Below are 15,835 nucleotides of genomic sequence, written 5' to 3'. Positions count from 1 at the left end.
CACTTAAAAAAGACAGAACATGCACTATCTCCGATGAGCGCCGGCAGGAGTTTCCATTGACTCTATGGAAGCAGGAGTTAATGGAAACTCCAGCGCTTGCAATAGATTCCTAGTTGCTTACAGCAGGGCATTCAAAAGGTGCTTCTGGGACAGGATTTTGCAATGGGACATTTAAAAGGTGCTTCTGGGCAGTACCTTTTAAATGTCCTGCTGTAAGCAGCGGGGTATTCGTACTGCCCTCTGGTGGTTAAATCCCCAGCAACAGGGAGGGGACGCTAGTAGGGGACTTCCTCCCACCTCTCTCCCTAAGGGAATTCCCTATAGTGGGGAGAGAGAGGGGGCAGGATTAGCGGGCCTGCCCCCTAGCCCCGCCCCTCGATGATTTTCTATGGGGATTCTCTGAGAATCCCCATAGCAAACCAGGGAGGGGCGTGTCTGGGGGGAGGGTAGGGGGCAGGTCCTGCTAGCCCCACCCCCCTCTCTGTGTTATGGGGAAATCCCAAGGGATTTCCCCATATCAAAGATAAGCCGTGCTGCTATTGGGGGATTTCCCCAGAGCAGAGACAGTGAGAAGAGTTATGGGTGGTTTCTCTATAGCCCCGCTCCGTTTCTCCCTGCTCTGTGGAAATCCTGAAGCCCTGTGGGTCTTCTCTCTCTTCGTGGAGCAGCTGTGTTTCTCCAAGCGCAGCTGCTCCAGTGAACGGACAGACTTTCATGCGATGCACATATGAAACTTTGCCCGGTCACGCGCTTTCTGCAGCATATTTTTTGAGCGCATATTGGCTGCGCAAAAACACGCGCTCGTCTGACTGCGCCCTTACCAGCTGAATTCTCCCAGCATTCCCTTCTTGTTCAGTGCTAAGGACAACAGCATGATGCTGGAGGTATGGAAGTCACAGGGTGGATACGTACGTGTAAAAACAGATGGTTTGTGCTCTTTCTTCTTCATGCTGGCACAGAAGTCCTGTAATAAGGATGGCAGGAAGATGGTCACTTTTACCGTCTGCAGAGATTTAGCCGACTTTGAGGACACAAAATCCACCACGGCATCTAACATGGCGTCAGACACCACTGCAGAGGATACATTTCCAGCACCTGTAATGGTCATAAAAGAAAGGGCCGGGGTTCAGTATCTTCATTTACAATATTTAGGCCGGCTTCACACGAGCGTAAACGCATTTGCACTTGCCTGAGTGCTGCATTTTTGCAGAATGAACTATGTTTTTTGCGCTCACGTCTGCGAATTTTACTGTACATTTTGCCCCAGTAAGGCATGTTCATTTGTGCGCGGCAAACAGACGCACCAATTGAAATGGCTAATGAGTTCCAGATGTGTTCTTTTTACAGCGCAATTACGCGGTGTTTCACGCATCTCCTTGCGTATTGTGCACACATTTACTTGTATGGGGACCTTTGGGGCGCAAGTTATACGCAGAAAAATTAACTTTAAAAAAAAAATTTCCACCACCAAAATGTATGCGCAAAATACAAAAACATTAATGAACTCTGCATATTGCGCACAAATATTCCAGTGTGAACCCGGCCTTAAGATTTTCTAGTAATTAGAGCAGAGAACAAAGAAGCCTCATGAAAACGTACAACCTGCTCCTTTCCTCAACCAGATCTCTAGCCTGCCCCCTATATGCAAACTACATACCACCATAAACAGAGATCTTTAATCTGTCGCCTATATACAAACTATAAGGTAAAGTCCCGTGGTGCAAGCACCAAGTCGTGACCGACTCCTAGGGTGACGTCATGATGTGACATTTTCTTGGCAGACTGTTTTTGCGGGGTGGTTTGCCATTGCCTTCCCCAGTCATCTTCAACCCCCCAGCAAGCCGGGTACTCATTTTACCGGCCTCAGAAGGATGGAAGGCTGAGTCAACTTTGAGCCGGTTACCTGAAACTATAGACTGTCCCTATCTATATACTATAGACCGCCATAGTCATCTGTAGCCTGCTCTCCATATACAAAGCATAGACTACCGTAAATGGAATTTGTAGCCTGTTCCCTACATACAAAGTGTAGACCACCATAAATAGGGATCTGTAGTCTGCTCTATATATAAAATATAGACCGCCATAAATGATCTGTAGCCTGGAACCCCTAGACAGTACAATCTATAGACCACCATAAACGGGGATCTGTAGCCTTTCCCGTATATTCAAATGGTAGACTACCCAATATTTACAAACTGTAAATCACGATAAATGGACATCTGTTGCCTGCTCCCCATATACAATGTACAGACTACCAAAAACAGATCTGTAGTCTGTCCCCATATATACAAACTAAAGACTGCCATAAGCAGAGATCTGTAACCTGTCCTAAATATATAAAAACTATGGACCGCCTAAATGGGGATCTGCAGTCTGCCCCTATATATAAAGATTGCCATCAATGGGAATCTGTGGCCTGCTCGCTATATACCAACTACGGAGCGCCATAAAGCATTATTTGTAGCTTATGCTCCATATTATAACACTCTGCAGCAGCTGAAGTGTGTAATATGAGGTTCTGCAGCAGCTAAGGTGTGTTTTATGAGGTTCTGCAGCAGCTGAGCTGTGTTCTGCTGCAGCAGGTACCCCAAACTTGTTTACTACATATATATCAATGTATTGTAGTGTTAGTGATGTCATGTTGAGCGGCACTGACTCCATGCTAGGTCACATTCTCTGAACTCATCCTTATATAAATCGCCATGCGTCGCAGTGATCGCTACCTGTGCCTATAGCTGGGAAGGCTACGGATGCAGCTTGTAGTCGCTCACACTCGGTCAGCGCATCCGTCACACATTTCTTTATCCTTGATGAATTTTGACCTCCCTCGATATGTATGATATTCTGGCAGCTGAGATTTCCCCCTTTGGTGACCACAAATGGCTTATTTGGTTGAGTTGCTCCTACAAAACAGGAAAGATGTAAACACAGCGGCATTATAGGAAATAATTGGGACTTGGACAACCCCTTTAACTTTATAAACATGGCGTTCAGATTGCTCGGGACCCTCTTATTACACTCTTAAAACTGAGACACATGGGTAAATGATTAACCACCTGGCAGAGGAATGTATGAGGGGAAGATTCTCTTTTGTAGAATCTCCTTGTTCTCCCATTCATTGAAAAAGCTTGTAAACCCTCCATTGGTTACAGTGACCCTGCAGTTCTGGACAAACAAAGGTGATCACACTACTTCTCTGACTACCTGATGCACACTGCACATCAGTTTGCATTGGTAGCCTAAGACACGTCTTGCTGCTCTGACTGGCTAGTGCTGCTGACATGGGCAGCACTGGTCAATTAAAGCAGCATGTGCAGCATCCCAGGGAGATGGGCTAAATTGGGGGAGACCAAGGGAATTGCAAGATGGATGTCACAGGTGGCTCTGTAATCTCTCTTGACAATGGCGACAAAGGTGTCCTACTCGGTTGCAGCACAGTGGCAGAAAATACACATAAATTTCTTATTAAGATGAACGGTGCTTTGTCACGTGATGCCAGCACTTCATCCGGGTCTGCGGTAGTCAGTGGTGGAAATAATTTGACACAAGTCATGGTAGCTGTTTTGGTTAGCAAACCGGAAGTGCACAGTTTACTTTAGCTTTTAATGTAGTCCATACACGGTACAATCAACAGTGGCAGTATTGCAGGATAATAGCAGAGCAAACTGTTATACAGTACAGTTGATTTACTTGTAAACACAGTTTTCTCTTCAACGCTCTTTTTCTCTATTTGAACTTGGAAGGTTACCCAGTATGAATTCCCACAGGCCTAGTTATCTATAGGGCTTACTGGATGTAAATTATGCAAATGTTGGAATTTGAGTTAAGACGGCCGCTTTACTCGCCCTGGCTTTGTCTTCACCGGGTTTTGTGTAACTCACTGTTTTAGTGGACTGACTTCAACCTTACTCCTCCTCACTTCCGGTAAGACTAGGGAGCTGGTGAATCCTTGCTTCCCTGAAGAAGAACGCTTGCTTCAGCTGCTCTTACTGCAGACCTCCTCCCTGCACGTCCTCCTCCTCCGACTGCTTACGCAGACTCTCCACTGAGACTCCTCCTTCACTTCCTGCCTTCTTCCCACACTTTTACTCCTCTCCCCCTCAGCATAATGGCTCATACTTCAGTTTCCTGCTCTGAACTCTCTCCTCCCCTCTACCAATCAGTGGGGCATGACATACAGCAAATGATTAGCCAGCTGTTGCCAAGCTTTAGCTTGAGAAGAGGAGAAACAGGGTTTCTCTGAGGTAAGTCACTTTCTATGCCTTCTGGAAGCACATAGCGAAGTGTGACAGGACTATGAATGTGTCGCTATTCTGGAGGACCCTCTGGGGTCCTATGTTCACCCATACTTAAAAACACAGCCACCTTCGGCTGTACTGAGCTGCGAGGGGCGGAAAGGTGTACCTACTGAATGTGTGTCGGCAAATTAGTATTATGGTTTAAGAGTACTTGCAAGTATTTTTAGACGTTGCATTGGGTTAAAACAAAATCTTAGGTCTCAATTAGCTATGGGGCACCTACATTGTTCTTCTCCCCATAGACAGACATTATTTGCATAAACATTAATGCAGTAAATAAATGACATTTTGACAGTTTGTACTGAACAGTAGGCAACCTGGAAGGAAAGGGATTCATTTTCTTAGGCAACAGTCACATATCATTATTTTTAAAGTCCTGTACAAAGTCCCTAAGCTGCAGCTAGCAGCGTTTTCGGCGAAACGGGCCAGACACAAGGAATTGCAGATCGCGCCTATCTGCGATCTGCGATTTCTTGTGTTCTATAGATGCGCTCAATGGGGCCGACCCTATTGAGAACATATACTACAAAGATCATTCTCCTCTGCCACAGCTGTAACAGCTGTGGCAGAGAAGAACGATGTTCGCCCATTGAATTCAATGGAGCCGGCAATACAGCCGGCTCCATTGAAAGCAATGGGCTGCCGGCGAGCGCGGGATGAATTTTCGGGAAGGGCTTAAAAATATAAGAGGCAGCTCTCACTCACCCATTCATGAATTCATGAATGGGTGAGTGCTGCCTCTGATTGGCTCAGCGGAGGGACCAATCAGGGGCAGCTCTCAGCTGTCATTTTAAATCCCCAACTGATTATTATAAATGCGTCACAGAAGGGGAAACAAAAAATTAAAAACAATCACAGAAAATGGCTGTTACTTACTGGGTGAGGAGTGCATTCTGTGACGCATTTATATTAGTGTAGGGACACACTACAACGCAAGGAACCGTGAAGTGGTTAGTGGGCTCATGTATCTTGGCCAACATCCAACCAATGCCTTGCATTTATTATCTATCATTCACATGCAGTGTGGCTTTAAGACTACAGGGGGAGTCCAGGGTGGCAGTACCAATGTGGTTCACTGTTTGAAATGCAGGGCAACCCGCCAAATTATCATGGCGTCATTAATAGGTTGCTGGTCTGCATGGTGAACTACATATATCAACATGGGCTGGCACCCTGTATCCACTATGTGTGGGAGTATACACCAAGCATCCACCCGCTTCATTATCAAGAGGCAGTGTGAGTGGTTGTCTTATCCGTGTCCTGCACAGGTGTTATTGGCTCCTCCATTTGGTAGTCAGCTACCTGCATGGTGAGAGGATGCATCTATATGCACTCCTCACCCAGTAAGTAACGGCCATTTTCTGTGATTGTTTTTAATTTTTTGTTTCCCCTTCTGTGACGCAGGTGGCCCAGGTAGCTCAGCTAGCTCTCTTACACTCCTCCTCTAACACCCCTCTCTGGGTGTCCTTGGAAGCAACTGAAATACACTCCCTTAATACAGACTCGATTTTATGGATACCGCCTAATCATAGGCCCCCGATCAACAACCTTTTTACCTTCATATTTGGGACTCCATAAAATATTCCCTCACCTGCCTCTTATGCCACTCCTGCAAAATCCTATGTTTCCACCGGGAATAAAGTCGCCTCAATTTCCTTTGGAAATTGGTCAAAATCAGGCCTCACCAAATTATACCAATTGCTTTCAATAAATGGACCCACCCCTTTTCCTACCTTAGAGGAAAAATATAAGTTACCGCCTCCCGAAGTGTTCCGGTACCTACAGCTAGAACATTTTATTTCCTCTCTCCTTAAAAATACACGTTTTCCATTGACCTTAACCCCATTTGAGAGATATTGCTATGGATACCCACATGCAAGAGGCCTCTTTTCGCAAATCTACTCAGGATTGGTGCAGTCTTTCTACTGCACAAAATTAGCATATGTAACACGTTGGGAAAAGGACCTCAGCGAAACACTCTCCGAAAAAGACTGGAACCAGATATGGGAGTCTACTAACAGCAGCGTCAGAAATATATTAATGCTAGAAACTTCATTTAAAATCTTGTTCCGCTGGTACTTAACCCCAGACCGAGTGGCCCATGCAATAACCGGACACTCTCGCAACTGTTCCCGCGGATGCTCGACCTTGGGAGATATGCTCCCAGTTTGGTGGTCCTGGCCTCCGGTTAGGAGGCTATGGATTTCAATTTAGTCCCTCATATATTCAGTCACAGGCCACAACATTCGCAAAAACCCTTGGGAAGCGCTATTAAACCAACGCATAAGTAATGTCCCCCTCAACTCCAGGAAACTAATTTCCTTCCTTTTTTTGTCCACAAAGCAAGTTATTGTCCGTTCATGGCGCAAAGCTTTCTTGGACCTTGCCAAGGTCAAGTTCAGGGTGGATTGGTATCTAATAAATGAAAAACTGACCTCTATTCTAGCTGATAGGCATGGAAAATTCTTGAAAATATGGACTCCTGGGCTAGAATATACTCTTCCACCACAAAGTAATAGATCCCTTGCCTCCCTGTAAATCAGTAATATCATAAAATGACCATTAGACTGCCAATCTACAGCCCAAAACTGTCTTTTGCGCCATGTACCTCCTGTTTTAGAAGTTACCCTTATCTCAAGTTAGGCCCTGGCAAGGCCGTTTAGTATTCTGATTGTTCTTTATAGCAGTCCAACTTCAAAATTGGACTGGGTAACTAAGGAGAAGATTATTCTTAATTTGAATTTCAGTCATGCTTTCTTCTCTCTCTTCCCTTAATCTACATAACTGTGAACTGCTTTTGTTGTGTATTAATGAGACTATGAAGTATTCTAGTCAAATTATTATTGCATTATTGTAAAATTTGAAAATTTCAAATAAAAATTACAGTAAAAAAAAAAAAAGTTTGTAACTCCCATCTAGGGTCTAATTTTCCTGTACGGTGTTCTTTTCTCAACCATACTTGGTCCCCTACTTGTAGATCTGCTGCATGGGCATTTCTGTTGAAGTCTCTGGTTTGTTTCTTTTTGACTTTGACTAAGCAAGTGTCTACTATTTCTTGAGCTACTTTGAGGCGACGCTGGTGGTCTTGAACCCAGTCTGTTTTAGCTAAAGGGTTTTTGTCATCTGAGACTTGTACTCCTAAGTTTAAGGTCTGCTGGTAATTTCCCTCTGCCCCCCTGCTTCTCTCTTTTCCCCGTACCACTAGATAAAGAGCCTAATTGCATGGGTTCATTAAGCTTAACGGGTTCTACGGACGAGGAAAAGGATAGTTCATTCGTCCGCTCTCTCAACCGCCGACCAATCCGTATGGCTAGGGAGATGGCCTTGTCAAGACTTCTAGGTGTGGGATGTAAAACCATGAGATCCTTTATCTTATTCCAAAGCAAAATTGACTCCGTAATGCGGGGTCATTCTATTGTAAATCATTAGACCAACCATCAATAAACTCTGCGCAAACTCTTTAACAGGTGATTCCCTCTGACGTAGACCTCTGATCTTACCCTTCGCCAGGGACACCCTATCGGGGTCATCATAGATCAGACCCAAAGCCGAAAAAGATGAGTCCACTGACGAAAAAGCCTCAGAGGTGGGAGGCAATGAAAACACCCAGGCCTGGGTATCTCCCTGCAACCTGAAGATTACCAACCCTACCCTCTGAGACTCATCACCAAAAGAATCAGGGCGTAATTTAAAATAGAATTAACAGGATTCTTTGAAAACAAAAAACTCCTTCCTCTTACCAGAAAAACGATCTGGCAGATCCAGTTTAGGTTCTCCAACTAAACCCATACCACCTAAGCGTTGTTGTTGTTTGACTTCAGCAACCTCGATAGCCAGAGACCTAAGCTGGTTGGATAATGCCTCAATAAGAATCATGCTCCTGCTAGGAAAACAAAAAGCCACTGAGGAAACGTCTGGCTGCTTAATATGTCTTGTCCATGCGGCTCACAATCACCACGCTCAGCACGAACGCAGGGTGACGGGTCCCTGCCTTAAGTGGGGACATCGCCTTGATAAATGGCGGCCCCACGGTCTTCTTTCTAGGCCCTGATTGTCCGTATAGGAACCCCTGCAGAGATGAACCAACAAGCAAAGCAAAAACAGAACTGAAAAGCAACAAAAGCACTGTAAAAGAACCTGCAGCAACTTATCTGCAAGTAGACAAAACACCCAGCACAGCAGAGCTCCGAACTCCAACTTCTCTACTCTGGAACGGAATAAGCAGCACTGATATCAGGAGGGGTGAGAATATATAGCCACTGTGCACCTGAAATACTGGCAGTGTGAATAGAAAACCACACCTCCACCCTACTCCTAGGAATGGCTAATCCAGCATGCATCCATGCAGCAAAGGCAGACAGCACCAGCAGACTCAGCACATGGGGCATTAACCCTTGACCTGCTTAACAAAGCAACAGGTCTTTGCCTGTGTTGAAGCCACCATGCTACGAAGTTGTCATGACCGACAAGCCGTGACATACCCTTTCCTTGCCTTTCTGTACTTGGCACTGCACCTAATCCCTTAAAGCTAGCATCTGTATATAAATTAAATGGAAGGGTGTAGTCTAGATACGCTAGAATAGGTGGAGTAGTTTTTCTTTACGGGTTTGAAACGCCTGTTCCTGTTCTATTTCTCAAAATATAGGCATGGGTCTTTTGTGAATTTCTTTAGAGCGCCCTCTTAGGACTTCTTTTTTTTTTTTTTTTCAAACTTCTCTTTATTTGTTGATTTTGCATATTTTTCAATAAAAATAGTACAAAGACATCACGCTTGTTTTACATAGTATATACCATGTGTAACATATAGAAACTAAATCAGCTGTTTGTATTAAATTAAAACAAACTAACTAACAAAAAAACACAGCATAGATGGAGCATACTCATATTGTACATATTCATGTAGCTAATAATTTCCGAATAAAATAATAAAATAAAAAAAAAAAAAGAAAAGAGAGATTTCTTTCCCTGAGACTATTGTGTGGGAGCATAGTTGATTAAGGAGAATATGGGCTGGGGGGGAGGGAAGATAATGCTGCAAATCTACCATATCAATTTGCCCCGTCATGTCGTTGTTTGTCAGATCCTTGCGATTTTCTTGCAGATGTGTCAGTTCTCTTTGGGAAGATTAGCTTCTCTCTCGTCCCGCCAGTCTCCCCAATGTTCCTTTCAATTCCTCTATTAGATACCATTTGGTATATTTGAAAGGAGCAACTATAGCTGAAATCTCAGAATCTGAGAAATGCGATACCAGAAAATGTTTCCATTTTCTAAAATGGTGTTTTGCCCCTTTCTCCTTGTTGCGCTCCACTTCTATTCTTTCTAGTGTCATTACATGTATGAGTTGTGCTTCTACCTCCATTACATCTGGCATTGTTTGTTCTAACCAGTGTTTAAGTATTGCCCGTTTGGCTGCCAAGAGAAAAATATGTAGGAAAGGTGGTAATGACTGTTGGTCTGGCATGTCCATTGTCTGTTGGTCTGGCGTGTCCATTGTCTGTTGGTCTGGCGTGTCCATTGTCTGTTGGTCTGGCGTGTCCATTGTCTGTTGGTCTGGCGTGTCCATTGTCTGTTGGTCTGGCGTGTCCATTGTCTGTTGGTCTGGCGTGTCCATTGTCTGTTGGTCTGGCGTGTCCATTGTCTGTTGGTCTGGCGTGTCCATTGTCTGTTGTGGTGCAGCGTGGAATAGCATGGATTGTACGTCTACCGATATTTTTATCTTCCATTTATTCAAGATATGTTGTGCTATGGTGGTCCAGAAGGCGTTTACATATGTGCACGACCATATGCCATGTTCAAAGTCAGTAGCGTGTGCGCCACACTTTGGGCATTCGACCAATTGGTTAGGTCTATGCGGTGCTGCAGGTATGTTGAAGCCATATATGGCGTAGTGCATCACCTTGAAAAAAGTTTCCCTCCACACCTCACTTTGAACATGTTTACGGATCGTATTCCAGCTCTTCAGTATTTTGCTTTCTAGATCCATGTCATTGGTAATCCCTTTCCATTGTGAAAAAAGCTTATTTTTACCTTTTTTGTTGAATTTGTGTGTAATTGCTTTTTGTATGTTGGACAAGGAAGGAGTTTGCTGTACCTGCGCAATTAACGAGTCAAAATCATTGGTCGGGGCTTCTCTGGTTAAGTTTATCAGTTTGTCTGTACAGAAAGAAAGGGTTTGTTTGATTTGTAGGAATTGTGTGCTGGGTATCTTGTATTTGTCATGGATTTCCTTCTGTGTATACCATCTCCGGTCTTCCTCATGCATGAACTGCCCTGCTGTTGTCAGGCCGCATGCACTCCAATCTCTGAAGATCTTATCATCTAGTCCCCTATGAAATTCAGGATGTCCTATCAGTGGCATGTGCTTGGATATTAGAAAAGGTAGGTTAAACGCCTTCCTTAACTCTTTCCAGGTTACTATGGTGTCTCTTAGCAGCTGCGATCTTTTAATGTCTCCCGGTAATTTGGATATTGGCGTATGTAGGCACGCAACTAGACTCCAAGGAGCTGCTAGGTTTGATTCTATTTTCCTACAGGAGTATGCGTCTGTTTGTTTTATCCAGTCCACTATATGTCTTGTGAGACACGCTATGTTATAGCTACGTATGTTTGGGAAACTCATTCCCCCTTCCTCTTTATCTAGCATCATTTTTTGTAATGATATTCGTGCTTTCTTGCCCACCCATAAGAAACGGGTGAACGCTGAGTTTAGAAGTTTCACATCTTTATGTTTTAGCAGTAAGGGGATCGTCTGCTATGGGTACAGAAGTTTTGCAAAGCTCATCATTTTGATGAGATGACATCGCCCCAGCAGGGACAATGGGAGGTGCATCCAACGCTCCAGTTCTTTTTGTATTTTATCAAATAATGGGATATAGTTTAATGTGTACAAAGAGCTTGGGGCTTTTCCTATTTTGACACCCAGATATGTGATGTATGGTTTTACTATAGTGTTTGGCCAGCCTAATGATGTCCATAACTCTGGTGGGCAGGGGGAGCCTAGCTCCAGTATTTCGCTCTTTAAGGGGTTAATGTGATACCCTGAAAGGTCTCCAAAATCTTTTATGGTTTTCAGCAGCGTCTTTAAATGTTGTTCTGGTTTTTCTAGAAATAACAGTATGTCGTCTGCAAATAGGGTCATTTTAAGCTCTTGGTCTCCAATTTTTATGCCTTCGTATGTACTAGGGTCATCTAGCTTTTGTACAAGTGGTTCTAGTGCTAAATCGAATAACAAGGGTGATAATGGACAGCCCTGCCTGGTGCCCTTGTGAAGCTCAAAGGGTGTTGAGATGAAGCCGGGTGTATGGATTCTAGCTTTGGGGTTCTGGTATAGACTGTCAATGTATTTTCTGAAAGGGCCTTTAATGTTTGCCTTGTCTAGCACTAAGTTTAGCCATGTCCAATTCACGTTATCAAAGGCCTTTTCAGCGTCTAGTGATAGCAGTATTGAGTTGTGTTTTGTGCTTTGTGTCCGGGGCTGCGTATTACGACGCTGTGCTATGTCTAGTGTTGCCATAACCTTGCGGATATTCGTGACTGCCGAACGACCCTTTATGAACCCTACCTGTGCCGGTCCCACCAGTGATGTCATATAGTTACTGAGTCTGTCAGCCATGATTTTGGATAGTATTTTGATGTCCTGATTTATTAGTGATATCGGCCGATATGATTCAGGTAGTTGGGGGTCTTTATTCGGTTTTAGGATTAACTTTATGTGTGCTATTTTCGATTGATCAGGTTGCTGCCCGGTTTGTATTATGTGATTGTAAAAACTTGCCAGAATGGGAGATATTTCAGTTTTAAGGTGTTTATAAAATTCTCCTGTGTAACCGTCTGGACCCGGTGCTTTGCCATTTGCCAAAGAGGTTATGGCTGTCTTAATTTCGTCTGCTGTTATGGTTTCATTTAAGGTTTGCTGTTGTTCTGGGCTGAGAGAGGGCAGGGGCAGATTTTTAAGGAATTCCATCCCTTTCTCTATGTTTTCTGACGGGCCCTTGTATATTTCTGTGTAGTATTCTTGCAGTATTGTGTTTATCTGTCTCGGGTGGTTCTCTAACTTTCCTGTCCTGTCCTTCAAAGAGGAGATGTCTGTCGGGGCATACCGGCCTCTTGCCAGGCGCGCCAGCAAACGTCCCGCTTTATTGCCATGTCTGTATAAGTCAGCCTGCAGATACTTGTTGTGTGTCCTCTCTTTTCTATCTAACCACAAGTCAAAGTCCTCTTTGGCTAAATACCACTTTTCTTTGTTTTGTGGTGTTTGTGACTGTAAGTAGGCTGTGTAGGCATTGCGTAGCTCAAAACTGGCTGTGTCATACTAAGTATTAATTCTTTTGCGCAGGTTTGACATATATCCCATTAAGTTGCCTCGTAATACAGCTTTTGCTGTTTCCCAGAACAGTGTGGGATTTGTTATATGTTCTTCGTTATTAGTCACATAATCTAGCCACCATGTTTGGAGCGCTGCAGAGAAGTTCTCATCCCGGGTTAAGTGAGATGGGAATCTCCATATAAAGTCTGTGCCTTTTGGGTATGCGTCCTGCAGGGTTATCGATATTGGCGCATGGTCTGAGATTACCATTTCTAATATTTCCGTTTCTTGTATTTTGTTGATCATGTGTTGTGGTACTAATGTGTAATCGATTCGGGACCATGACTGATGAGCATGCGAGTAGAAAGAATATTCTCTACTGTCAGGATGATTGTGTCTCCATGCGTCGCATAAGCCCGTGTTTAGTGTAAATGATTTTAATATTTTGTCTCTACTGCGTGTGACTGTGGACGGGCCCTTGCGATCTTCCTGCACATTCATCACTGTGTTCATGTCTCCACAGATCAGTTTTTGCTCGTGTGAATCATTATACACTAATCGTTCCAGACCCCTAAAAAAAGATTTGTTTTCTCCATTTGGTGCATAGATGTTATAGATGCTATATTTGCTGCCTTCTTGCTCCAATATTACATGAGACCATCTACCTTCCTGGTCATTGCTGTCTGAAATGATCGTACCCTTAAAGGATTTGTTGATCAATGTAATAACTCCCCCTTTCCCGTTTATCGCTGGGGATCCCATCACCATACCCACCCAGTTTTTCCTCAGCCGGTGAAAGTCTTTTTCCAGTAGATGTGTCTCTTGCAATAAGGCTATATCAGGGCGTAGTTTTTTAAGGTACCGTAATATCATGTTTCTTTTGTGAGGGGAGCCTAGTCCCTTGACGTTCCACGACACGACGTGCATTTTTGTGATTTGTTAATCTCTTACGCGTTTCTATGCGTATTATTGCTTTGATGACACCTCTAAGTTTAGTACTTGTTGCTTTCCTGTCTACTAGTAAAGGGGAAGGGCACGGGTGGGGGGAAAAATAGGGGTGATATGCTAAACTTACACACAATACTTTTTATATGCTGCTATGGAGAAATTCTCGGTTAATATCTTAGTAACAAAAATAAAACTAGAACAGAACTACTCAAACAGAAATGTGGTCTAGGTTAATCTCTAGCTGTTAATCTGACTCACTTTATACTCTGCCACATATACAGTTCTGGTAGTGAGATAAACTAGACTATATATTCAGAGCAATGCTCCTAGTATTAGTTATTGGACTTCCTTTTTTCTAGCATGTAGTGCCGCAGTTACCTCGGCCTGCTGTTTAAATTATCGCATCCTAATTATGCTAACATTTTAAAATCTGTTTAAAGCATGAAATAACTTTTCCCCTCGAGTTCGGGTTTCCAGGTTAAGTCTGTGGTGTCAGTTCTTGTATCGTACTAAGTCCCGGTGTTGTGTATGCATTGTTGTACACATACTCACTCCTTCCTTCAGGTCTGGCAAGTGGGTGAAGAGCGGTCATCAGGGGGAGTGCGTGTCTCTTGTGACTGCTGTGTAGTGGAGCGCGCTGCGTTCATCGGTCTTGGTTGACTGCTCGCAGTCTTCTCTCCTGCGCTGTTTGTATGGCGTCGTGGAGGTACACCATCTTGTTGCGTTCCGGTATGGCCCCAGTCTGCTTCTGCTGATACAGGTGATCTGTACATCTTGAAGGTGCCGTCATTCTGGAATACTTTGAGGAGCGCTGGGTATTGTAATTGGAAACGTATTTTTTTTTTGTATAGTATGGTGCAGATATTGCTGAAGGCCCGTCTTTTTTTTGCTACTTCTGCCGAGAAGTCCTCAAATAGCAGGATTTTGTGATTTCTGATGTAGATTGGGTGGTCTCTGTTTCGAAAAGCTTTTAGAAGAGCTGTTTTATCATTGAAGTCCAGCAGTCGCATAATTATTTGCCGTGGCCTTTGTTGCGCTGCTTTTTCTTTCGGAGGGCCTCTAGTCGTTTGCAATTCCGGTCCCACTCTGTGCACCCGTTCCACCCTGCAGTAATGTTCAATGCCCAATGCTTCTGGGAGCTCCTTCTCGCTTATTTTGAATAAATCTGATTGTTGGATGGTTTCGGGCAGTCCGACTAATCTTAAATTATTTCTGCGTGATCTATTTTCCAGGTCATCAATTTTATTGGCCATGGTCTGCATAGTAGTAGCCTGCTCTTGGATGGTTTGTTGGAGTGTTTCCACCTTACTTTGCTGCTCTTTTAAGGATTGCTCCGTCTCGCCCATGCGTTTGGAGTGTGATGTCAGCTCAGCGTGGATATGCATGAGAGATGCTTGCAGCGCCTGTTCCAGAGTTTTCTGTATATCTGGCATTATGCGCCGAGCTACCTCTGATGCAATTTGATGGAAGTCCATAGGGGAGCATGTGGGCAGTTTGTCCGTTATTGGTTGTGCTGCTGGCATGTTAGGGTCATGTGCTTGTGTTTCCTGCGTCACTGATTCCTCTGTATGACTTTGGAGCGATGTCATTTTGGGTATATTTTCAAGAGATAGCAGTTGTGGCACAGATGAAGCTGGTTTCTGGGCACTCCGCAGTAAATATCGTTCCATATAGTGCTCCGTTATGGTTTGGGTTTGTGCTGTAGGTTATGTCTTTACTGCAGTTTTCCTCCTCTATCTGCAGGGAATAGGGCTGTATGCAGATGTCTAAAGTCTGTGAGCTTATTCTGGCATGGGTGGTAGTATGATCAGTCTCCCTGTCTGGCAATGCTGGGTGTTACAGGGTTAACTTTTCACAGTTCCCTGCTGACTGCACTCTGATATTCAGTGCTACTTTCAGCAGTGGCTTCAGTGTCCCACTGACTGCTCAGTCACTTTTGCTGATTACAACAGCTTTCTTGCTTTAGTGCTTTATTGCTCTGTAATCTGCCTTCTGGCAGAGCCTGTGTGCTGCCGGCCTCACTCAAGCAGGGGGGCGTGGCTTCACCTCCTGCTATGGCCGGGCTCGTGGTTGGAGATGCAGGGGCTGAGGGCAGAGAGCAGGGCTCTGATGTCGGCTGTTTTCCCTCCTGTTGGTGAGCCCCTCCGCTGCTAGAGGTGCCTATCCAGGTATGTTGCTGGGCACTTCACTGGCTGCTGTCAGCAGCGCTGGGCCTCCCTGCACAGGCACATGTCAGTTAACCCCCGGCTGTTGTGTCTAAGTGGAGCTGGTGTGGGGAGGC

At 44.4% G+C, this 15,835-nt stretch overlaps 2 protein-coding genes across 2 annotated transcripts in view; one reads left to right on the top strand and one right to left on the bottom strand.

Annotated features, from left to right (window-relative positions):
• The window catches only part of LOC136576196 (protein mono-ADP-ribosyltransferase PARP14-like), a 913,674-nt gene that overhangs the window by 350,112 nt on the left and 547,727 nt on the right, over positions 1-15,835 (top strand). The window lies entirely within an intron of this gene.
• The window catches only part of LOC136577386 (protein mono-ADP-ribosyltransferase PARP14-like), a 69,235-nt gene that overhangs the window by 23,382 nt on the left and 30,018 nt on the right, over positions 1-15,835 (bottom strand). Inside the window, exons 10-11 of the mRNA XM_066577294.1 lie at positions 2,727-2,903; positions 923-1,095 (exon numbers count right to left, since the gene is read on the bottom strand). Of these exons, the coding sequence (XP_066433391.1) occupies positions 923-1,095; positions 2,727-2,903 (350 nt within the window). The remainder of the gene's footprint in view (positions 1-922; positions 1,096-2,726; positions 2,904-15,835) is intronic.

Source organism: Eleutherodactylus coqui, chromosome 8, assembly GCF_035609145.1.
Source record: "Eleutherodactylus coqui strain aEleCoq1 chromosome 8, aEleCoq1.hap1, whole genome shotgun sequence".
NCBI lineage: Eukaryota > Metazoa > Chordata > Amphibia > Anura > Eleutherodactylidae > Eleutherodactylus > Eleutherodactylus coqui.
Note: the sequence above shows the minus strand (reverse complement) of the source record. Positions and strands in the feature narration are given on the sequence as shown.